General features: G+C 42.0%; 4 protein-coding genes across 5 annotated transcripts in view; 2 read left to right on the forward strand and 2 right to left on the reverse strand.

Moving 5' to 3' along the window:
- LOC311085752 (uncharacterized protein) overlaps positions 1 to 25,257 on the reverse strand; it is a 333,708-nt gene that overhangs the window by 200,294 nt on the left and 108,157 nt on the right. The gene's annotated exons all lie outside the window — the stretch shown is intronic.
- LOC311085787 (uncharacterized protein) overlaps positions 1 to 25,257 on the reverse strand; it is a 219,676-nt gene that overhangs the window by 183,811 nt on the left and 10,608 nt on the right. The window lies entirely within an intron of this gene.
- Positions 1 to 25,257, forward strand: part of LOC311085740 (uncharacterized protein) — a 294,139-nt gene that overhangs the window by 168,129 nt on the left and 100,753 nt on the right. The gene's annotated exons all lie outside the window — the stretch shown is intronic.
- Positions 2,235 to 25,257, forward strand: part of LOC311085768 (uncharacterized protein) — a 51,621-nt gene continuing 28,598 nt past the window's right edge. For both annotated transcript variants that reach the window (XM_084118396.1, XM_084118395.1), the window contains exons 1-3: positions 2,235 to 2,825; positions 18,615 to 18,944; positions 21,227 to 21,352. In XM_084118396.1, coding sequence (XP_083974522.1) covers positions 2,780 to 2,825; positions 18,615 to 18,944; positions 21,227 to 21,352 — 502 coding nt within the window. In that variant the 5' untranslated portion in view covers positions 2,235 to 2,779. The remainder of the gene's footprint in view (positions 2,826 to 18,614; positions 18,945 to 21,226; positions 21,353 to 25,257) is intronic.

Genomic DNA, 25,257 nt, shown 5'->3' on the forward strand with positions numbered 1-25,257 from the left:
TCATATCTCCCTAAGTGTCTTCTGTCTACTACAGCATACCTCCTACACTCCGCCTGGTTGCTGCCAGGCCATTTTTGAGTTCCCTTCTCTAGTTCTGTGTCTGCCAAAATGGCTGGTGAATGCCAGACTGCCTTATGCTACTGAGCAATAAATCTCAGTAACCAGCTTTCACTTTTTAGTCCTTTCTCCACATTGCGACAAAGGTGAATTGTGAGTTTTCGAAAGTGTGTATGTTGTTGAAAGTGTGTAAAGTGTGTAGGTCAGGGGTGCCCAATCCTGCTCCTGCCGATCGACTGTCCTGCACAGTTCATCTCCAACCCTAATCAAACACACCTGAAGCAACCAATTAAGGTCTACAGGATCACTTGAAAATTAAAGGCAGTTGTGTTTGATTAGGGTTGGAGATGAACTTTTGCATTTAACAAGCCATTTGCATCCAGGCGATCTTTCCACTGCTGCCCCCCCTCCAAGACCAAGGGCAGCAGTGGAAAGATCGCCTGGATGCAAATGGCTTGCGACTCAACCTCGCAAAGTCGGAGTACCTAGAGTGTGGCCCCCAGACTGATGGTACCATTGGCATCGACGGAACGGATCTAAAGAAAGTTCAACACTTCAAGTACCTCGGATCAATACTCTCATCGAACGGTGACACCCTCCCAGATGTCCGCGCACGTGTGAGTGCTGCCTGGTCAAAGTGGCGCCAAGTCACGGGAGTGCTATGCGATCGCCGAATGCCCATCCGCCTAAAGTCCAAAATTTATAAGATCATTGTACGCCCTGTCGCCCTGTATGGAGCCGAGTGTTGGCCAGCGACTGCCAAACATGGCCAGCTTCTACACGCCATGGAAATGCGTATGCTCCGCTGGTCACTCGGGCTGACAAGGCTAGACCACGTCATTAACATCGACGTCAGGAAGCGGATGGGAATAGCGCCGATTACGGAGAAGATGCTCGAGGCTCGTCTCCGCTGGTATGGCCATGTAACACGCAGCCATGAGAACTCAGTGGCGAAGACAGCTATGCGCCTTGACCTACCCGGTAAGCGACCACTTGGCCGCCCAAAGATGAGATGGATGGACCGGATCAACCAAGATATGAAGGACGTGCAAGTCGCCCCGGAGGACACTACGGACCGGAATAGATGGAGAGCAGCCTGCCAAAAAGCGGATCCTGCACCTGCGCGGGACAAACGCTAGGACGAAGAAGAGGTTGGAGATGAACTGTGCAGGACAGTCGATCGGCAGGAGCAGGATTGGGCACCCCTGGTGTAGGTTTTTTGTTTTTGTTTAATTTAAAATGTTTATAGTTTTACACATTCAGTGTAGTGTTATACATGCCCTGTTATACATTCATAAAGATTACACTTACATCACCAGCATCACTGTAGTGTGTTATAAATCCTCAAAAGGTAATATACAGGGGGGGAACCACTTTTTCTGGGCCTCCAGGTTATACGGTTCCCCCTGTGTTCTCAGTGGAAGAGTCTGATCTGTGGATGACAGTGTTTACACATAAAAGAAGACACTTAAATACATCACCAGCATCACTGTAGTGTGTTATAAATCCTCAAAAGGTAATATACAGGGGGGGAACCACTTTTTCTGGGCCTCCAGGTTATACGGTTCCCCCTGTGTTCTCAGTGGAAGAGTCTGAACTGTGGATGACAGTGTTTTCACATAAAAGAAGACACTTAAATACATCACCAGCATCACTGTAGTGTGTTATAAATCCTCATAAGGTAATATACAGTGGGGGAACCACTTTTTCTGGGCCTCCAGGTTATACGGTTCCCCCTGTGTTCTCAGTGGAAGATATATATATATATAGGCCTATATATATACTTTTTCTGGACCTCCGGGTAGACGAAATGTAGGCCTATCATAAAATATCGTAAATGAAAATAACAACACAGTAGCCTACTTATTGTGCAGTGCAATATAGTTTATTTATGTGTGCAGCAAAACTGACAAAAAGACACACACACACACACACACACAGTAATAATAATAAAAAGAACTTGGAATTAGCAAATACGATGTACATTAAACCATCTGAAAACAATACATTCTATACTTTAAAACCTGCATGTAACTGCAAATTATCTAACAAACAACGTACATTACTGTGATGGAGAGTAGGTAAATGTATATAACTGCGATGGAGAGTAACTAGTAAAAACACACAAATGCACAATATATCCGCTGAACGAAGCTTGCGCGGAATTATGAGGTCATGATTTTCGTCTTAGCACGCGCGGCGCGCTGAGGGGAAACAGGGGAACCGAATTCTCCGGAACACCGGTAACCCCGCCCCCAGCCCCTGACGCAAGCGGTTCTAACTTGGCTCTGTTCCAGACCAGCAATGATTTGGTGCTATTTAAGAACCACTTTTTCTGGTTCGGAGCTGGTGCTTTGCGTGTGGAAAAACAAAGAACCGATTTGAAACTAGGCTCTGGCTCCTAACCAGCACCAGCTCTGCCTTGGTGGAAAAGGGGAAAAGGCTCCGAGTCTGCAGCTTCATACTAGCCTCTTCATATTTCTGACCCCGCGTGTCTGCGCTATGATAAAGTCTGTGAATGTGATAACTTGCGGGTTTTCTTTTTTGCAAATCATCAATTGATTCATTAGAACGTCACATTAAAATCACAAAGTTTTAAAATCTCTCGGTTTAGTGGGGTTTGTTAACAGTCGTCGCTGTCAGTCTGGTGGATGATAACACAACGAGGATTATTTATTCATTGCCATCGAAATCAGATTTTGGATCTGGAATCTACAACAGTATGAAGACCACTTTAAATCCCGTTTTGTTTTTATTACTACTGTGCGGTAAGTGTGACTTATGTTAATTTCAGTTTTTACTTTGACCCAGCAGAAGTATTTTGAATGTTTCAATGACGGATTTAAAGTTATTTATAGGGTCTCATGAGGACCCAGGGGCGGATCTAGAAAAATATTTATGGGGTGGCGAGAGGGCAGGAATTTTTGAGGGGTGGCAACATATGACGTATATTGAATTTAATCACAGTTAAATTGGTCATAACTTGTAATTTGTTGCTGCCAATAGGGATGGGTATTGTTAAGGTTTTAACGGTATTACTACTCTTACCAATACTCCTTATCGATCCGGTACTTTAACGGTATTCTTATCGGTTCTTTTTGTTATATTAAAAAAAGGGGAAAATTATTTAGAACACAATTAATATTGCTTTAGATATATATTATTATTATATATTATTAGATATATATATTCTGAAATGTAAAATAAATATCTACAGCAAACGAAAAAGCGTTTTGCTTTTAACAAAACAAATAAAACATGTATGTTATGCAGAAGGGTGCAGGCTTTTGTGTTTTAGAAGACATAGCAGGACACCAAAAACAAAGTACAAACACATGGGGCCTGTACCATGAAGCCGGTTTAGGTGGCTAGCCAGCTATGTTTCAGTTTAGTTTCCGCCAACCCTGGGTTTTAGGTACTATGAAAGTAGCTCGGCTTTAATCGGTGTTCGTTGCCATGGTATCTTACGCTGCACGGCTAACCTGCTCCGGGGCAGGTTATGTTCTGGATTCGAGATCTCAGACTGAAGTTTGACCAATCAGCTGAGAGCAAAGAAACATATAGGTGACGTAACTTATTCACCTTTTCTTCCAAATCCGGTGACATCTCAGCGCAAATTGTTAGACGAGTACTTCGTAAAGAAATAATTTTTAGCATGACAAAATCCCCTTGCCTTTCCTGATAATTATTTGTATGAAAGATACAGATTTTCCGCGGAAGCAATGTCTTATCTTTACGAACTTCTTGAGCCGCACATAAAGAATTTAACACGTCGAATTCATGCACTTACTGTACCGCAAATATTGCGTTGCGTTTTTTTTTTTTTGCAAGTGGTACATTCTTGCACGGTGGGTGACGCACAGAAGCTGGGGGAAAACATATGTTTGTCGAACCATTCGCAAGGTGGTCCTCGCTCTGCAGGAGTACATTAATAGTTTCATTAATAGTGTTTCCCGGACATTTATCGACCATGTCCATAAAAGAGGACTTTTATAAAATTGCCGGTAAGATATATTGATAGGGTGACATCACATGAACACTTTTTTTTTTTTTTTTTAAAGAAGCAAATTTCACAAATGTAGGCTACTATACAATACATGTTAAGAATTATTTTAAATATTTTTTATTATTATTCTGTTAATCTTATGATAGGATTCCCTAGAGTCATTGCAACATGCAGTCTATTGCTCCAATCTCCACTGCTCTAGGGCAGTGGTTCTCAACTCCAGTCCTCGTGACCCACTGCTCTGCATATTGTGTATGTCTCCCTTATTTAACACACATGATTCAGATCATCAGCTCGTTAGGATAGACTCCATGAACTGAACTGAGTGTGTCAGATAAGAGAGACATCCAAAATGTGCAGAGCAGTGGGTCCCGAGGACTGGAGTTGAGAACCACTGCTCTAGGGAAACATGAGGCAGATTATGTTAATAGGAAGTCCTATCACAGCCTTAATGTTCAAGTAGAGATGATGTGAATATGTGAGATGATTATTTTCTGAGAGATGAATCTTTAAATTAATAGTAGCCTAACATTAACAGATATAACAATGATCTACTAAACATTTCATCTGCAGACGACTTGTGGTCATGAACGTATGATCAAGTTTGGATGCCAAATGTCCTGGCTCCAGTGCTTGTCTCACAAATTTTCCGTGAGTCTTTGTTGTGTCAGCGCTTTGAGGAAAGCAAGTTAAATTTGGTACAGTACAAAACAGTGTTAATTTGAACTGAGATAGAAAAACCTACACAATAACCCCCTATCATGACCCTCAGACAGGGCCACAGCACCGCTTCAATGTGGCCCTCAGTAAAACCAGAGTGAAGATAGAGATGACCTTTGGCATCCTAAAGGCACATTTCAACTGTGTTCGGCGCTTCAGAGTCACCAGAGCGGCCCACCCAGCTGGTGCAGATGTAGAGGCAATCACCATACAATATTACACTTAATAAAAGCACATTGAAACTGCAGATAGGTCTCAAACTGTTTTATTGGTTTTGTGGGATGGGAGGGAGAAAGAGCAAGAGAAAGTTGCATTAATAAATATTCATACTAAAGTGTTACTTGGTTAAATAAATTCACATACTGAGATCAGTTTTATCCAGCTGTTTGATCTCCAATTTTTTTTTTTTTGGAGCCTTCTCAGCTCACAGTGCAGTCTAGTTCGTCTCCTTTAGTGAGCAGTCTAGTTCAAGTCTCCTTTAGTGAGCAGTCTAGTTCAAGTCTCCTTTAGTGAGCAGTCTAGTTCAAGACTCCTTTAGTGAGCAGTCTAGTTCAAGACTCCTTTAGTGTGCAGTCTAGTTCAAGACTCCTTTAGTGTGCAGTCTAGTTCAAGACTCCTTTAGTGTGCAGTCTAGTTCAAGACTCCTTTAGTGTGCGGTCTAGTTCAAGACTCATTTTGTACAGGGCCCTGACTGAGTCTGTTTCCACCTAAAACATAATTCCACCACAAACATGATCATTACAAGTTTTCTGGAGGCTCAGAAAAAGTTCCTTGACTTCCTACAAACACAGGACTGACTGTAATTTATGTCAAGGGTTTTAAATCCTTACACATTTCTTCTGAAGCCCATTGAGGTAGAGGCCTCCATTTCTGGGGCAGGTTCTGAAAAATCCTACAATAAAAGAGATGTGTAAGGGCCAGTCCCTTTTTTATGCCACACATTTAAATGTTTGCCATAATAAAAAGCCCAGTGCATTCACATCAGAAACTGTCTGAGAACACACAGACAGAGTGTCTTCATTTCCTCCACCCTAATAAATAAAAATAGGCCAATGTAAAGCATAACTGTTGTAAAGCAGGTTATGTTTGGTGTTCTGTCTGCTGCACACTGACCTCTGTGTGGGAGACTGTGTGTGTGTGTGTGTGTGTGTGTGTGTGTGTGTATGTGTGCTGGCTTCAACAGGGACACTGTATTTCCCTCTACTGCAGAACATACAGTCAGCCATATTTAAAACTTAAAAAAGTAGTAATGTATTGCACACGTACCCAGTGTTACTTGCTTAGAGGAGCCAGCACCAGGGTCAGACTGTACAGCACCTGTAATCACATCCATAATCGGCCGTCCCTTATTGCCTACTCAGAGCCAACTCCTCCGCCAGTGTATTCTGGTTTTCTGAATTTAACTCTTTATTTCTGTTTGCTGCAAACAAGTGTTTATGATAAAATGTTCACAAAAGTAATAAAAGGTTGCGGTAAATACTCACCACTTTGAATTATATTTTTATATTTTGTCTTTATCTGCTGCCAAGAACATTTGGAGTTGGGGTTGCATCTAAAAATCAATGAATATTAATCTTTCTTAGTACATCCATGCACATTTTTATATATTATAAAAATAGGCTATAGGCTATATTACACGTATAGGCTACACATACATAATTTTACATAAATATATAACGTATTTGTTTAACTTACACATTAACATGAATCAGCAATCTTTCTCCAACAGTCTTCTCTTGCTTTGGCAGCAGAGAACGTATTGTTTCGAGCTTGAAATACATATTTAAATTCATCGTAATTCTGAATGATTATCTCTCGTTCCTCCGCGGAAAAATATATCGCTCTCGCTCTACCCGCAATTGGTTGTTCAGTGCCGACGTCACTCTTTTATGTGCACGCGCGCGTGGAGTAATCATAGCTTGAGGATCAAAGCCTGAGTTGACAGAGAAAGTTGATGAGCTGCATCATGGTACCAATAAAGCCTGATTGCATCGGTTTGGTTTTGTCAACTCAAAACTAATCCTGTAACCCCGAGTTTGTTCAGCTACCTTCATGGTACAGGCCCCTGGTCAAACAAATAATTAAACAAATACAATTAAACAAATATACAAATTATATGTCCAGTGCTTTAATTTCAGTAATGTCTACTGACATTACTGTTTAGGAGTAATATGGGCTAAAAAGACATCTAATAAAGTCAGATTTAAAATAACACTGCATAGTTTATCATAGATAGATTAAAGCTTATATCATTCAAGAGCTGGGACTGATTTCTCTTTGCCTTTTGTTGTTTGATTCACATTAATGGAGCAATCGTCAGCAGGATTATTAGACTGTTGCCTCTTTAAGACCAAATGCAGATCTAATCATTATTACGCATCATATTTTCTCCCAACTATTAACGCCCATTTAAGACATAAACTGTATTTAAGTGAATAAACTGTTTAAGTGAATCTCCAAGACGGCCATTTTGACATATTTGATTAGATGCGCACACGAAGCCCAAATACGTTGCTTGTCTCGTTGCGGTGTGTTTCAGAGTGCGCGCCGCATTTTGAACAGCGTCTTGCGTCAATTTTGGTACTTTTAATAGCCTTTTATTATCAAACGCGTCCCGCAGTTTAGCAACAGTAGACTACATTTTACAAAAATCACCGATCGTGCAGATTCTGACGTAATGTTTGGGTTTTAGGGAGAAATGACAGTGCACCGCTGTGAAGGGAAGGAAGTTGCGCTGGAGAGAATGCGGCTTTGGTTTTTAATGATAGGCTATACCTCAAATATATTATTTTTTATAATCATTGGAAGCCAAAATCTAAATCAAAAATAAAATTAGTTTACTATCAAAGAAAGTGTAACCGTTTGAATGTATTCTGTCCTCAATAACAAATATAAAATCAGAAAGTTCTCTTACGAGAGGTTCTCTCGTATTGCGTAAGTTGCTTACGCATCGGGAAATTCTTCTTTCTTCGAGATCTGAAGCCAAAAATTATCCTTAAAATTGTATTGTCAACGCAGTGCGGCAGCCGGCAGACCTAGGCAGGCTGTAGCGTGCTCATTGGCTGCTCGGCGGCAACTGCTTAAGCCTATCAGTGAGCGCTCTGATACGCGGCCTCCAATGAGGGCGCTTCGCGCCCTTCACACCCTTCTAACCGTCAGAATGGGTGTGGCCAGCGTGTATATAACCAGCGCTCACAGGCTAAATATCTGATTTTCTTGTCTTCAGCGAAGCTCTTCGCATCGCTGGATCTTGAGAGCCGCCGCCGTTGAAACCAGCGACCAGCAAGCTTAGGACAGCGCCTGAGGAAGCCGTCTTCGCCGCCTTCAGCCATCCGTGCCTGCTACGCTATCCGGCGACATATCCTTTACATTATTACTGTTACTGTGTGTGTTCGCTCCGCGACACACTTTCTCTGTATTCTAAAAGAGCATTCGTTTTTCCTGCGGCTCGTGCCGCGCCCCGCTCAGCAATGGAGACCGCCACCTCTTCTGCGCTCTCTGCCTGGGCCGCGGGCACGCCGCCACCGCACTCTCTACGGGCGGCTGCCCCGAGTGCGAAGAGCTTTCAATGTCGACCCTGCGGGCTCGACTTGAAGCTTTCGACCAAGCTGTCGCTCCGCCTGTCCCTGCCGGGCCGCGCAATTAGAAGCGCCGCTCGCAGAGACCACCGGAGACTGTTGTGACTGAGGAGCTCGACCGGAACCTCTCCCTCGAGCTCTCTCTCGCCCTCTCCCTCCCGGCCGCTCAACCGCCGGCTCTCGCCCGCGCCGCGTCAGGAGATGAGGCGAATGTGATAGATACCCGTACTCTCCCTCTGTTCGAGCCGTGCAACTGCGCCGCTCTCAAGGGATGGCAGAAGCGGACGGTCTCGGAGCGAGTTTCCTCTCCCTCTGTTCGAGCCGCGCAAACTGCGCCGCTCACAAGGGATGGCGGGAGCGGACGGTCTTGGAGCTCTCTTTACGTTACAAGAAAGCTACTCCGTCCTCGCGCGTCACTCACCGGTGAAAGGGGAACAGAGTGTTTTCGTCCCGCCGTGGCCGGACTATAACCTCCATTTCTCACACATTTCTCAGTCCCCTCTTAAGTTCAGGCGACTGGAATTGTTACTATCGCAGTATACGAGCCTGTTATAAATACACGCACGCCTGCAAGCAAACGCCGTAACAAGACATGATGACGCTAACCGAAAACTCATGTATTCTCCCCTGTGGCTCAGTGGCGGAATCTTAGACTTTCACGCTAGAGACCCGGGTTCGATCCTGGCTCTCGCGGCAGATAAAATTTATGCTGTTCGCTTCTCCGAGCTCGCGGACAGTTTTTCTTACTTACAGAAAGCGAACCCGCCTCTCGCACCACACCTACTCATGGTGCTCGAGTATTTATGAGCGTCTAAACACGAGAGAAGAAAAGACGGTTAAGTCCCGCAGCGCTGCGGCTGGACCACCGTCGAAGCTTCACGCTCTGTCAGTCCCCGTTGCCACGGCTACTGCAGCTGTTTACCTCGCAGTCAACGAGCCGGTATATCTACCCGCTCGCCTGCGCGCAACCGCCGTTCTCACGGCAACCCAGATAAATTTCAAAAGAGCATAATGTCTGGTTGCACGGCTGACGCCGTATGTGTTTCAAGTGCAGTGAATGTGCCCACGTTTCTGTGCTCACCCCTGTACGCAAGCACTATACATCCCGTGTCTCTCACAGAGCCCACTCTCATAAAGCAAGCAAAAGCCGCTTTAGTGTTAAAAGTAGGTCACGTGTCCACTTCTCCGTGCCCACACCTACTCACTGCCCGCTCTGTCACACGGCCTTGCACGACCGGTCATGTTTTGAATGTAAGTCCTGTGCCCGCCCTCGAGCGCTCACACATACTAACGAACATTTTCGCCCCCGACGCTGCCATCGCGCGTTGCGCCTCACACTATATGTTCCCCGTCCAAAGCCACCGGGACACTGTGTGTAAAACGGCCAGCTATCGCTGCGTGCGATCCGCCATATCTAAGCACCAAGAGCGCGCGCGCTGCGTGCGCCCCTCCGTTTCGAGCTCTCGAGCCCGCGATGCCAGGCGATCGGAGCCCGGAGGCCATTCTGCCCCTGGCTGCACACGCAAAAGCGTGGGAAGCTATTCCAGGCGCATCAGAATGGGTGCTAAACACAGTAAAAATGGGCTATACTCTGCAGTTCGCTCGCCGCCCTACGCCCTTTCAGGCGCGTACCGAGACGAGAGTGAATGGAGAAGTAGCACATCTACTTTGAGCAGAAATAGCACACTTCTGTGCAAAGGGGCTATAGAACCGGTTCACCCTTCTATGAGCGAGTCAGGCTTTTTACAGCCGTTATTTCCTCGTTTCCAAGAAGGACGGAGCTCTCAGACCGATTTTGGATCTGAGATATTTGAACAAAGCTCTTATGAGAAGACTGTTCAAAATGCTCACAACCAGGCAGATCCTCGCGCAGATTCGCTCGAGGGACTGGTTCATCTCTCTCGATCTGAAAGACGCGTACATTCAGATCCAGATAATACCCCGTCACAGGCCATTCTTGAGATTCGCCTTCGACAGTCAGGTATATCAATACACCGTCCTGCCGTTTGGCCTGTCTTTAGCACCCCGTACATTCACAAAGTGCATGGACACGGCTCTCGCTCCCCTGAGAGGGCAGGGAGTGCGAATTCTAAACTATCTGGACGATTGGCTGATTTTAGCACAGTCAGAGGCCGAACTCATCCGCCACAGAACAGTGCTTCTCAGCCACCTAGAAAGCCTGGGGCTTACGGTCAACTGGACCAAGAGCTCGCTAGTGCCCAGTCAATCAACCTCTTTTCTGGGTTTGGATCTGGACACTGTAGCGATGACGGCCCGCCTGTCGACACAGCGCGCGAGTTGCATTCGACGCCTGGCCGCATCCTTCCGGCCGGGCAGCACCGCACCTCTCAAAACATTTCAGAGGTTGCTGGGTTGTATGGCCTCAGCTGCTGCAGTGCTTCAGCTGGGTCTCTTACGAATGCGCCCGCTACAACGCTGGCTGAATGCCCGAGTGCCTCACAGAGCATGGGCTTCCGGCGGCATCCGAATCAGAGTGACTCAGAGCTGCGTTTCAGCACTGAAGCCCTGGTTAGCGGCCGACTGGTACCAGCGGGGAGTGACAATGGGAGCTATCTCACACCGCAAAGTTATCTCGACGGACGCTTCCACCTCAGGTTGGGGCGCTCTTTTCGAGGGCAAACCGGTTTTTGTCCTGTGGTCAGACCAGGAGAAATGCCTCCACATAAACTGTTTGGAGATGATAGCGGTCGAGAACGCACTCAAGCGCTTCCTCCCATTCATACAGGATCACCATGTGCTAGTCCGCTCGGACAACATGTCCGTGGTATCCTATGTGAACCGACAGGGGGGTGTCAGATCCAGGAATCTGTGCAAGCTGACAGAACACCTTCTCGTGTGGGCTTACCGCTCGCTGCGCTCGCTTAGAGCCGCGCACGTGCCGGGCCACCTGAATGTCGGTCCAGACAGACTGTCCAGGGACAACATTCCCCCGGGAGAATGGTCCCTGCACCCCCAGACAGTCCAGTTTCTCTGGCGCCTATTCGGCAGAGCGGAGATCGACCTCTTTGCGTCGAAAGACAACGCTCACTGCCCGAAATATTACTCGAAAAGCGAGGACGCGCTGTCCCAGACATGGCCCAGCCTCCCGCTGTATGCTTTTCCTCCGATCTCCCTGTTGCCACAGGTCATTTCGAGGATCAGAGAAATGCACCACTCAGTGCTTCTGATAGCCCTGCGCTGGGAGAACCAAACTTGGTACCCAGAGCTAGTGAGGCTGTCGCACTCATCCCCATGGCCGATCCCGGTGAGAAAGGATCTCCTCTCCCAAGCCGGTGGATCGATCTGGCATCCCCATCCAGAGCGTTCGTCTCTGCATGCATGGGTGATCAACGGATACCCGTTGACCTGTCAGAAGGGGTTGTGAACACGATCACACAGTCTAGAGCCCCCTCTACGAGACGGCTCTACGCGTCTAAATGGTCGGTGTTTTCCAAATGGTGCGCTACTAAAGCTTGGATCCACGCGCATGCGTGGTCCCGCGGGTGCTCTCCTTCCTACAAGAGCTGTTGGAAAAGGGCAGGTCCCCTTCCACGCTCAAAGTATATGTGGCGGCTATTGCAGCTTTCGTGGAGACGACGCGCGGCCGGGCAATAGGAAGGAATGAGCTCATTATCCGCTTCCTCAGAGGAGCTAGACGGATGAACCCCCCGCGGCCCCCCTCGGTTCCTTTTTGGGATCTGTCCTTGGTCCTGAGGGCCCTGAAGGCTTTTCCCTTTGAACCACTCGAATCCGTGGATTTAAAGTACCTGTCGCTTAAAACCGTTTTTCTGATAGCTCTGTCTTCAGTTAAACGTGTGGAGGATTTGCACGCGCTATCTGTTAGCCCTGCATGTCTTGAGTTCGGACCGAACGACTCGAAAGTCATTCTCAGACCGAGACACGGTTACATCCCCAAAGCGATTGGAACCCCTTTTAGGGCACAAGTCATTTCCCTTTCGGCTCTGCCAGCATCCGACAATGGGGACAGTGATAACCTCCTATGCCCTGTCCGGGCGCTGAGAGTTTACATCACGCGCTCCGCCGCTTTCAGGCGTTCAGAGCAGCTCTTTGTTTCCTTCGGCGGACGCACCAAGGGTCTCGCCGCCTCGAAACAGAGCCTGTCCAGGTGGATAGTGGACGCGATTGCAGCAGCTTATGCCTCCAAACACCTGCAGTGCCTTCTGGGTATCAGAGCCCACTCTACTAGAGGCATGGCCTCGTCCTGGGCCTGGTCCAGCGGAATTTCTATCCACGATATTTGTATGGCAGCGGGCTGGGCCTCCCCATCAACATTCGTGAGGTTTTATAACCTGGAAGTTCCCGTCTTACAGGCAAAATTATTGTCAGTATAAGTGACATGTATGCTCTGCCCAGTCTCTCATGTGCAGACTACGTTCACATGCTAACGATACTTCTGGTATATACTTAAGGTGAAGTGTTTTTATACTCAGACCGGCTGGGCCGCTCTGTTTCTCATTCCCCTCTACGCGCTGTTTTACCGGTGCTGGCCCGCGCTGCTGGCCGCCCGTATTCCACTATGTAGCGCGGGGGTTTATTCTCTTCATGAAAGACCGACTATGTCGCTCTTTTCTTACCCTAATGAGTGCTTATGTACTGTGTGGCCTCGATCTGCTGGCCCTACAGTTTTGCACTACTATATGCTTATAGACCGGCCGCGCCGCTCTATTTTATAGACTGAGTGAAGTGCTTTGTGCTGTGCTGGCCCGTCTCTCCGACCGGCCACATATTCCAGCAGTATGTTTTCCCCGGTCTCCCTGGGATTCATGGGCTGGATGCTCGGCGCACACGGCGTTGACAAAGGGTTCCCGATGCGTAAGCAACTTACGCAATACGAGAGAACCTCTCGTAAGAGAACGTACTCGGTTACCAATGTAACCTCGGTTCTCTCTAGAAGAGGGAACGAGTATTGCGTAACCTGCCGTGTCGCGCCACGAGCTTTTGCGCTTCAGACTGCGAAAACCAGATATTTAGCCTGTGAGCGCTGGTTATATACACGCTGGCCACACGCATTCTGACGGTTAGAAGGGTGTGGAGGGCGCAAAGCGCCCTCATTGGAGGCCGCGTATCAGAGCGCTCACTGATAGGCTTAAGCAGTTGCCGCCGAGCAGCCAATGAGCACGCTTATACAGCCTGCCTAGGTCTGCCGGCTGCCGCACTGCGTTGACAATGAATACAAAATTAAGGATAATTTTTGGCTTCAGATCTCGAAGAAAGAAGACTTTCCCGATGCGTAAGCAACTTACGCAATACTCGTTCCCTCTTTTAGAGAGAACCGAGGTTACATTGGTAACCGAGTACGATTTATCACATGCACACACATTTATGTTTAGACTACTTCCTATTGTATTTGTTCTTTCCCCAGTTGTAACCTGGTTTTATTGCTGTGATATCTGAGAGGAATTGGATTTAATAGGACTGCTTAGCTAATCAAATGATCGATCTCCTAACTGGCACTGTAGGCTATTGTGTGTGTTGTAGCCTACGTCGGCGTAACGGCGACCATCAGTAAACGTTATGGATACAAACAATATTTTATATTTTTTATTAAGCTGTTCTTGTCTTTACTAAAATTAAAATTAGGCTAATCAATGGGAAGAGTGCTCTTGTCTTACAAATCACGAGGGAGCGATTTGACCGCTGATTTTGGCTAGACTAGCTGTTTTTGCTGATGCTGAATCGTCTTTAGCATACAATACATTCATTACAAATGTAACTTTAAGTTAAAGGTGTGTTTAAACTACACCTGGGGAAACTCGTCTTTAGCATACAATACATTCATTACAAATGTAACTTTAAGTTAAAGGTGTGTTTAAACTACACCTGGGGAAACTCGTCTTTAGCATACAATACATTCATTACAAATGTAACTTTAAGTTAAAGGTGTGTTTAAGCTACACCTGGGGAAACTCGTCTTTAGCATACAATACATTCATTACAAATGTAACTTTAAGTAAAAGGTGTGTTTAAACTACACCTGGGGAAACTCACTTCACCTTCAGAGGCTCTGGGGCAGCTCAGTCTCTCCAGTCGGGTTGCAGCAGACTCGCTGTGTGTGAGCCAGACTGAGCGAACGCCGCTCTGCACGTTTGAATCAGAGACGTAGCTAAGTATTTTCTACTCAAGTCATGATGCGTTTAGGGGCGCCCAGGTAACGAAGGTTTTTACCGTAAACGTCTTATTTTCAGCCGGCCTGGCTGACATCAATGGGGTGGCAAGACCTTTACTAGGGGTGGAAGCTGCCACCCCGTGCCACCCCAGTAGATCCGCCCTTGATGAGGACTATAAAGGATGGCAACCAGGCCTGGTAATCTGAATAGGGGGCTCTCCAAAAAATCGGCAGCTGGCAGCAGGAAATATCTGCCACTGGCAGCTGACAGTACCGTCAAATTCAGACGTCAGCTGCCGCTAATAATCGGAAGTCAGAGGTGGATGCCGCTTTTAGCCAGGCAAATAAGTTATTATATGAATATAAAATTTAGTAGTTATTTCATATTATTTGGTTAAAAAAGGTTTATCAAATATAAATCAAGTAACGAAAATCATAGAGATAATAAAAAAAAAAACATTAAGCTACACTACAAATTATGAATTTGTACATTTATAAACATAATTTATGAATGAGTGTACATGTTTGTTAAATAATGAAATCTATACAGAAAGAAATGCCTATGGAATCATATTGTGTTTATTAAAGGGGGGGTGAAATGCTATTTCATGCATACTGAGTTTTTTACACTGTTAAAGAGTTGGATTCCCATGCTAAACATGGACAAAGTTTCAAAAATTAAATTGTACGTTTGAAGGAGTATTTCTGTGCCAAAAATTGTCCTTCCGGTTTGTCACAAGTTTCGGAAAGTTTTTTTCGACTATGGGTATGTGTGACGTCAGATGTAACGGAATTTCCTTATATGGGTCCTAAGGGCACTTCTCCGGTAAGATCGCGGGCGCGCACTCGTAGACCAGAGCAAGAGAGCGAAAGCAGTTCGCCATCAAAGCGCCCTGCCCGGCTTTTGGGAAGCCAATGTCACCAAAGAAGTGTGTTTTTGGTTGCCAGGGCAAGACAACCCTGCACAGATTCCCAAAGAACCCGGCGTTAAGGCACCAGTGGATGGAGTTTGTTTTTCCTGAGCATAAACGGAGTTGTGTAGACTGTTTGTTCCCTGCATTTCGACGATGATTGTTTTATAAACAAAGCCCGACGGATTTTCAGATCGTCTAATGCTTAAGGATCGAGCAGTCACAATGTAAAGTTTCGGTGAGTAAAACTGCTTCTATTGTCTCTGTGTGTTGTTACTAGCTCGGCGCGTTAGCACAGCTTTAGCGATCGCCCACAGGGCCCGCCTCCAGCCGCTCGTTTTTTTCCGGAAAGACTCGGTACAGCCTATCTTTCTTTTATAAATATAATAAAACTAAAGACTTTTTGGAGATATGAAGGATGCAATACTACTCAATAGGTACTCAAGATTAACAGGAGATTGAGTGAAAATGAACATTTCACCCCCCCCCCCCCCTTTAAATATATATTCTTTATATATATTAAATATGCAACACTTTCACTTAAATAATGAAAGTATTGTCTAAAAGAAGAAGAAAAAGAACTGTCTCTCATCAATTACCTTTATTTAAAATCATATTTTGCTATGATTTAAGTTCAACTTTACATTTGTAGTACTACTTTAATGCATTCTTGTCTTTGTTTAATGAAGCAGCTGTAACTTTTGAAACAGGCTTTGTATTTGTTGTTCTGATATCAGAATGATCGAAACAGTCCTGAACTAGATGGTAAAGTTCGTAGACAAACTTTAAATTGGCTTGAAAAAGCCTAGCCAGAAAGTTTTAAACAGTTTAAAAAATGTTCTAGCATGGTTTAACATGATTTACCATGTTTCTAGTATGGTTATCACCGGCGCCACCATTGACCATTGGTTGCTGTCGCTTGACTTCCAGTTACATGTGATTGGTTGCTACTGCATTGTACGATACTGATTGGCTGCCACGAAATGGCAGGTCCCTCCTAATATGGCAGGGCTTCCGGCTGTCAACGGCAGCTACTTCCTGCTGCCAGCTGCCGATTAAAACCATAAAACTCGTACATCGGTGGCCCATTCGTTTTGTATTGCTTAATTGGCGACGCTAGGTTAGTGCCAGTGTAATGCATTGGTCAAAAAAAGCATTCGTTTTTTTTCTGACAGACCGGCCCATGAAACGCATAGATCAGCGGCCCATTTGTTCTTTTCTTGATTGACACTGGGCTGGCCCAATCACATCTTTAAACACCTCCCCCTCTGGGCTTTGAGCGAGCGAGCAGTGTCATTGTGTAGCGCGAAAAATAGATACAGGCCCTTCAAGCAGACGCTGTAAAATGTGTCAAATTATGTTTTATGATGTAGTGGGCCAGTGTGGGTCAAAATGCCAGGGTCGATTTTTTTTTGTCCCAGTCCAGCCCTGGTGGCAACAACAAATCAAACATTCATGCATAGCTTTTGTGGATTTCTGACCTGTCATACCCTCTTGAGACCCAGATTTTTTTTTTCTTCTTTTTTTTTATTTATCTCATCACATTGTTTAGAGCATAAGAAACAAATGGTAAAAAACATACAGGTATGTTATGCTATGTCATCTGTAGTGAACCCCAGGACTCAGTTTTTTTTCCAATCAATCAAAAAACAAGTAATAAAAACTCAGTGAGTGTTTTAGCGCAATTTTCTGACGTCATGGGATCACAACACCAAGAGATAGTAAATCTTTTTATGTTTTTTTTTTTTTTTGTGCGTTCCCGAGATTAGACCTTCCTTAACATAATGCCGAAAACCCGAAGTCTCTAGGTGGTCTGGTTGAGGAGGAGATAGAAGTGCAAGATTGGTGCGCACAGACAGAACAGAAATCATGAGTTAACAATCGCAATTTTGTCCGTAGGAAAATTGCGCTAAAAATCCCATTGTTTTTGCTTCTACATATAATTATATGTATAAGCAAAAACAATGGGATTTTTTTATCAATCACCAATACATTTTTGGGTTTCAGGATTTATTTTAACTAAAATTTGTATAAAGATTATTCTCAACTATGTTATGAAAGATTTAATGGAATTAATTGATACACCATTTTACTTTATGCAATATGTGGGTAAAATGGCCATAAATTAATATTCTCATTCAATGCAATGCATCTATACACTGTATCTAATGTGCACATTAATGTGTTCTTGGAGCAACATTTAATGAAAAAAGAAGTGTAATAATTGGAGTAATAATTAGCAACATTTTAATAATAATATCTAATATTTTATAGGAATGTTGTTGTATAATTTATTTCCATATTCATTTGTGTCTCCCAAAATGCCAGATAAACATGATTTAAGTCCTGATGTCCTCTACAGTGGACACGTATGAAATCAATGTCCTGTTCTGTTACAGAAAGTCTTTTTTTGATTTGAAACCCCATAATGTTTTCCTGAGATGTTGGTTTAAATACAATTTGAAAAGTAGTGCAATTTAAATTATAATTACAATATTTTATCATAATTCCATAAGAGTGCTACATTTGATCACTAAATTAATGTCAGGCATTTTTACAGACCAAGGAGAAGTTGTTTTCATGGTGAAACCTCCAAACATTTGGTATCTCTGAAAAGTCCTGAATGTGCTCTTTACAGGACACCCAGGATGTGACATGTGACATGTATGATGTCAGAGAAATTCACTAAAATATAATGCCCACTACAGTGGACAAAGTCTATTCCTGGGTCCCAGGAGAATATACATTAGTTTTCTTGATTATGTTAACAATTGCATTACCACAAAGTAATCATATATAACGTTTACAAATAATTTTCACAATTGTTCTATAAAAAGTTTAGTTTTACTGTGGGTAACACAAATTACTGTAAACAGTATCGTACTCTTATTTCTTCAGTGCATATGTGAAGGTACCCAGCATGCAATGCAGCATGAATAGTTGTGCTGTAGAGTACCTTATTTTACTGGTTGGTTTTATTTAATTTTGTATAAAAGCTGAATGAATAAATGTAAATGTAACACATCTGTAGATTGTAGATGAAGAGTGTTTTCTCATTAGTTTGTCAGGAAGACTGTCTGTTCTTCATTTACAGCTGAATAATTCATTGTTTATAAGACAAGACTAAATTATCTGTTAAATCTGTTCACTAATATCAGCAGTAGTTTAATTATATGAGTTTAATCTCTGAGAAACTGTTTCTGTTTGTTCTGCAGGAGTGTTTGGTGTTGATGCAGATGAAGTGAAGACGGTGTCAGTGATGGAGGGAGAATCTGTCACTCTAAACCCTGATCTTACTGAGATACAGGGAATTAATGATATACTGTGGAAGTTTGGAGATAATGGTCCAGTCATTGCAAAAACTGATGGAACTAAGACCTCATTTCCCTATTTTACTGAGAGATTCAGAGGCAGACTGCAGCTGGATCATCAGACTGGATCTCTGACCATCAAGTATACGAGAATCAATGACACTGGACTGTATAAACTAGAGATCAGCCACAACTCTAGGACCTTACGTACGACATTCAGTGTTACTGTCTCTGGTGAGGACACATTTATTATTTTTTGAAAAAGTTGTTTTCAATAGAGGTATTATCTACAGAACCAGTAAAATACTCTATACCTTTCACAGATCTAAAACCAACAATTAATGCATATACCACAATAAATGGGATCAGTGCTTAAACAACAAATTACCTGAAATAAATCTTGATGTTGGGACAAGAAATGCATTTCATTTGAATAATCACTGGGATCAAGTCCTTTACACACAATTACAGACTTGCACATCAATCAAAATTTCTCCAGTGTTCATATTGTCAGAAAGAATGAGCTGTCATTAAATATATTTTACTGGACGTTTGAAAAAAATAAAAAAATTCAACCAAGCAATAAATGTAAATGTAGTCTTAAAGAGCAACTTGCAGGTTAAATTTATAACTGAATTAATACTTGATACTGTCTGAAGAGGTTTTTTAAAAACACATATGTAGAAATTACTAATGAAATCTAATTGGTTGTAGAGATTTTGATGAAAATGTGCTAGGCTCTGGAATACGCCTTTCCCCCTATATAGCAACGCGTCATATGACGTATGCCGAGGTAAATATGAGCTCGCGTTCAGCCAGCGCTCTCATTGTGGGTGTAGTAGTTAGAGCAGTAGTGAGCGACAGAGAAAGTTTTAGATCGAGTTTTAGAGAAGCCATAATGGTAAATTATTGTGTTTGTGCTGGTTGCACAAAATCCAGCCTGTCAGGACATCGTGTCCATCATTTTCCTTCTAGGAAAAACAAGGCTTTTCGTTCTTGGGTGCGTTTTGTTCGGGTTCTCCCGCCGGATGTAGGCGCGAGCACAACATCAACTGGCAAACGCAATGTAAGCGGAACGAAACTGAGCTACTCGTTATTGTGTTTGTGTGGACCGTTTATCAGTTTGGACCAGTGCAGCGCGAGCCTGATCAAGCAACACTGTAACTGCGAGATCCAGTAAATAAAGCATTTGAATTCGCCACTGAAGTAATAACATCGCTGCGAGATCTAGTGAGAAATATTCACATTTCTCCATTATTAACGGATCAAACAGCACTGACGTGGAAACCAGGAATAAACATTGTGCAATTGCAATGAATGAACGAACTATCCAGTGTCCACAGATCAGCAACATTCACCATGGCTTTACTGTAGTAACACTAACTGCAACCATGGAAGTTTGGCATTTTCCACTAAGGCCCAGTATGCATCCACCTCCCTGCAACACTGACTTTCCTCAGCTGTAAACATTGCCTCGTATTTCCCACACAAGCACCTATGGAACAAAAAATGTATCAGGAATAAATATCTCTCTGTCTCTCGATGAGAAACCGCTAAGTTATATCACGTAACGTTAGTCTGGGCGGATATTAATGAGCATGACAAACGCCTGATCAAAGCTTAGTTTCTGTTATTGTAAGTTCCAATATGTTCTGTCTAACATTGATCCTGGCCTGTCCCTGCTCTCTTGGCAGCCTAGCAGGCTCATAATTGTACGGCTGTGGTCCGTCAACAATTTCCTCAGCGTCCGAAATGTCATTGCAATCCATTTTTCCCTGTTGTTTGAATCGACCGCTCTCCCTCGTGCTACGTCACGACTCTCGCCCGTCACGCCCATTTTCAGATGCGGAAGTAAAATTTTCTCACAAAAACGACTCCAGAAGCCACTGTAGCATATTTATAATTTTTTTTTAAAGAAAATCTAGTTCCTACATTATTTTTCTATACATTGACTTGTTGGGTCTTCTAACCTGCAAGTTGCTCTTTAAGGTTTTTAGAATAAAAAAATCATAAATATTATTTAGTTACATTTTTATAAAACTAAAACTATTTATTTATTTCTCAATAACTATATAATAAATATATTCTCCATGATCATAGCCACAGCAGCTTGCACAGTGTTAAAAAAGAAGGAATTCTTTTTTCACGTTTTTGTTTCACAGATGAAACGGAATAAAACTGCAAGTGCAGCCAACAAATATTATATATAATGTGTTCGACATTGTTACAGAATTTTAGGTTCACAATATTACTCTCATGTTGTTCTGAATATTATCACAGCTGAGCTTGGGCCACAAGCTTGAATGGTCTTAAATTACTGACGCCTGTAAATAAATCTGTGATAAATATTGACCACATGAACTTTAATCTCCATCACTGATTTGATTTTAATGTTTACATGCAATTAATTAACTATCGTTAACATAAAGATCTACTTACCAGATCTTCTCTCAGGTTATATAGTGCTGCTGATGTTTCTAGTGTTTGTTACTGACGGTCTCTTTTTATCATTACAGAACCAGGTCTGTCTTCAGGTGCTAAAGCAGGAATAGTTGTTGGTGTTCTGCTGCTGGTGTTTGCTGCTGCAGCTGCTGGTGTTTTTTACTATCGCCGCATAGTAAATTCTCCAAACCATTTATTGGGTAAGTATAACAACTCATACAACTAGAGATTTTCCAAAGTATAACATTTTCCAAAACTATTTTCCAATGCTCTATATATATATATATATATATATATATATATATATATATATATATATATATATATATATATATATATATATATATATAATTTTTATTTTTTACCACAAGTTCTGCTTGTGATTGTGATTGCAAAAGTTGGCCTAAAATCATAATCCTGCTGTCTTTTTTGGCTATTTTGAATTTTATCTGGACTGTCTAGCGCCTCACAGATGTATTTGAAAACTAAGAGAATGATATTGAGAGTGTTGTGTAAATGACACTGATATGTCTTGTGAGTCAGTGAATCTATCAACTCTTATCTGGTCATTAGTTTGAGTTGTTTATGCATACTTAAAGGGATTGTTCAAGAAAAAAATCTGCCAAAAAGTAACGATAGTTGATAGAAACCATTTCTGTCAAAAAGGAAAATAAGTAATTTTCATGGTAAATTGCATTGGTTGTCGCATGTTTTTATAGTGAATCAACTTGCGAAGGAACATGTGGTCTTATTCATGAGTAATTGCGTACACTATTCGTATTTATCCCTCTGGGGTCTAAGGTGTTTTTGGGGTCCTTGAGATGTTCTGACATGCCCTGACATTCGTGCTTTTTTCAGTTGCTTATAAACATATTAATGGCAAAGGTGTAATTACACTCTATTTAGCACAAACAGGGCTACCATAATATGTGAGAAACATGTATGTACATGTTTGTATTTTTGAGAGAATAATGTTTATGCATGGTTATTGAAAAAACTAAAAACTAAAGTTTCTGAAATAAGGCCACAAAACCCATACTAAATATGTGTCCACAATACTTTTGAATAATGGATGTCGTCGCATAGTTTTTTCTTCAAAATGATCTGAAAATCATTCTGCCTAATCATTCACATAAAACAATACATTGATGTAAATTTTGTAAGACACTTTCTGTTTGGAAAGTCAATATGCGCAGGTTTGTCAACGATCCAACACCATCATGAATATTGAGTGGTTCACACCTGAGTGGTTCACACCTGAGTGGTTCACACCCGCATAATGGGCTGCATACATAATGAGCCATTCATTCAGGTGTGTCACTGAGCCACAAGAAAGAATGCAAGAGCAATATATATATATATTAGGGCTGTGACATTAACAAAAATAACACGTTAAAAAAAATAACGCAGATTAATCCATTCCGTATTGACCTTTGAACCTGGAGCCGTTCTAGCCACCATTCGACTGTAAAATGAAGGAGGGAGACGAGAACGCGCTGGCGCTGCCTGGATCATTGATTGGAACATTTACTTATAAAAAAACAGCCGTCATTTCAACGTTGATTCACCGGTGAACGTAAGCGACCAAGGTCGAATCAATGTTGGATTATGTTTCGATTGTGCAAAACAAATCAACGTTGAAATCGTGACGTTGTTTCACCGTTGATGTCGTGACGTTGTTTCATTGTTGATTATGTGACGTTGTTTCACCGTCTCTTCTTTCAATATGGGTGAATAAAGATTGTATGTCGACGTTGAACCAATGTTGAATTATGCTTCGGTTTTGCAAATTGAATCAACGTTGATATCGTGACGTTGTTTCACTGTCTTACCTTTCATCATGGGATAATACAATTGTACATTCAATTACAACCTAGTTTGCATTGTGATTAACTGTACGCTAAAATATTGTTAACTGTCAAATTACTTGCAGCAATGGCTTAATTAAACACATTTAATAAAAATATAACACATGCTCAAGATTGTAAAACAAGTTTTATTCTGAAAAAACAAAAGTCTAAAAATACTTTCTAAAACAGATGAAAAACATCTCAAACTTCAAATTGCAGCATTTTCAAAGTAATGTTAAAAACCTGTAAAGCAAGTGTAAATAATGTTTATAATTTAATGTTTAATATTAAATGTATAATTTAATAATGTTCAATAATTTGATAATGTTCAATTGTATTGTATTGATTATTTGCTAGGCACAATTATTTCAATGCTCACCCTTTGAACATTATTTCAATAACATGTTCAACACAATTTTTTTTAATTGATTGACAGCCCTAATTTATATGCAATTAAAATGTGATTAATTTCGATTAATTAATTACAAAGCCTCTAATTAATTAGATTAATTTTTTTTATCGAGTCCCGGCCCTAATATATATATATATATATATCAGAGATGGGGGACTTGAGTCACATGACTTGACTCGAGTCAGACTCGAATCGCAAATTTAAGGCTTGACTAAATTAAGAAAATGACTCGACTTGACTTTGACTTGAGATCCAATGACTCGAGACTTGACTTGACTTGAACTGTATGACTCGAGAATGACTTGATATACATTTTTATATAAATCTTTGCAAAATCAATTGATGAACAAAATGAAAGCAACGGAACCATTGACGCCAGTCATCAGATTCTGAGCACATTGCGGTGAGCGCGCTAATTGCGCTAAATACAAAAACATCTCCCAGCATCATTTCTTTTTGGATATAAAGACTAAAATTGACCATATTCATACAAGAAGATTTGCTGTACGCATAATAACTGGCAAGGGATATCGGACGACCATCACAACCTCGAACAGTCGAACTTCATTCAGGTCTAAAAGTAAGCTAACCTGTTTGTTAATTTGACTTTCTTTAAAACTAAATCTTTAAATCTAGAGAGAATATGTCATGGGATAGATGATCATGGGACGAGAATACAGATGCAGAGGAAATGTATTAGTAACATGCAGACAAGGTACAAAAACTCAAAAACTCAGGACTCCAGGAACGGGGAAACTCGGACAACGAACCAGCACAAGACTACAAACACAAGGAAGCTAAATAGGGGAACAAACAAAGGAGGGTAACGAGACAAACAGGTGGGACAAATAAACCAATAATCAAATAACAAGATGGGAGGGGCTAGACAATAGACACGAGCACATGGCCCAAAATAACAAAACACCCATGTGCAGCACAAGACAGGACAGGCATGTGACAGAATATTGGTCAAAACAGCATGCCTCTTTATACACAATTATGTTTTCAAATGTAGCTTAATGTTGTCAATATTCAAATGATAATTAATGATGGCATATGTTTTGTATAATATTTGCCACATTTCTTTCCAATCATGCTTGTTCCAAATATGTTGTTCTTTCCAATGACAAAAAACAACATAAAAAATGTTAATGTTTTGTCGTGTTTTATGTTTCTCTTAAAGCAGGGTTAGATGTTATCAGGGGGTTGGGGGCAAAATGCCAGCAGAATTAATATGCACCCAAAATTCAAAATGTGGTGGAAAAATTGCCCTAGTATGAGTTATTTTTATAATTAGCCTAGGCGGATTTAACTTCATATTTAAAAATATATAACTTATATAAAGGGGATGCAAGTTTGAAGAATACCATTTGGTGGCATAGGAACCATTACACTTTTTGTGAATTGTTTTAATACCTTTTAATGGTCTTCTGCAATGTTTGAGGCATATTTATTTTTTCATGATTTAATGTTGGCCTAATTTCAGTTACATTTACATTTTAGGCTATGTAGTTTGACATTTTTTTTTTTTTTTTTTTTTTTTTTAGATTTTTATTGTAGTAACCACTCAGCTGTATGTGGAAATGCATATTTAAAAAAATTGCAAATAAAACCATAGTCCACAACTTCTGTAGTTTTAACTTATTTTAATATATAAATTCAGTGAAATCATCAAACGTTTGTATGACTTGCCAGTGACTTGTGACCCAAGCTACGACTTGACTTGACTTGCTTTTCACAAAATTGACTTGGACTTGCTTGAGACTTGAAGGTTAAAGACTTGAGACTTGCTTGTGACTTGCACATGTGTGACTTACTCCCACCTCTGATATATATATATATA

The sequence above is a fragment of the Abramis brama genome, assembly GCF_963993115.1.
Source record: "Abramis brama genome assembly, chromosome: 6".
NCBI classification, from domain to species: Eukaryota; Metazoa; Chordata; class Actinopteri; order Cypriniformes; family Leuciscidae; genus Abramis; species Abramis brama.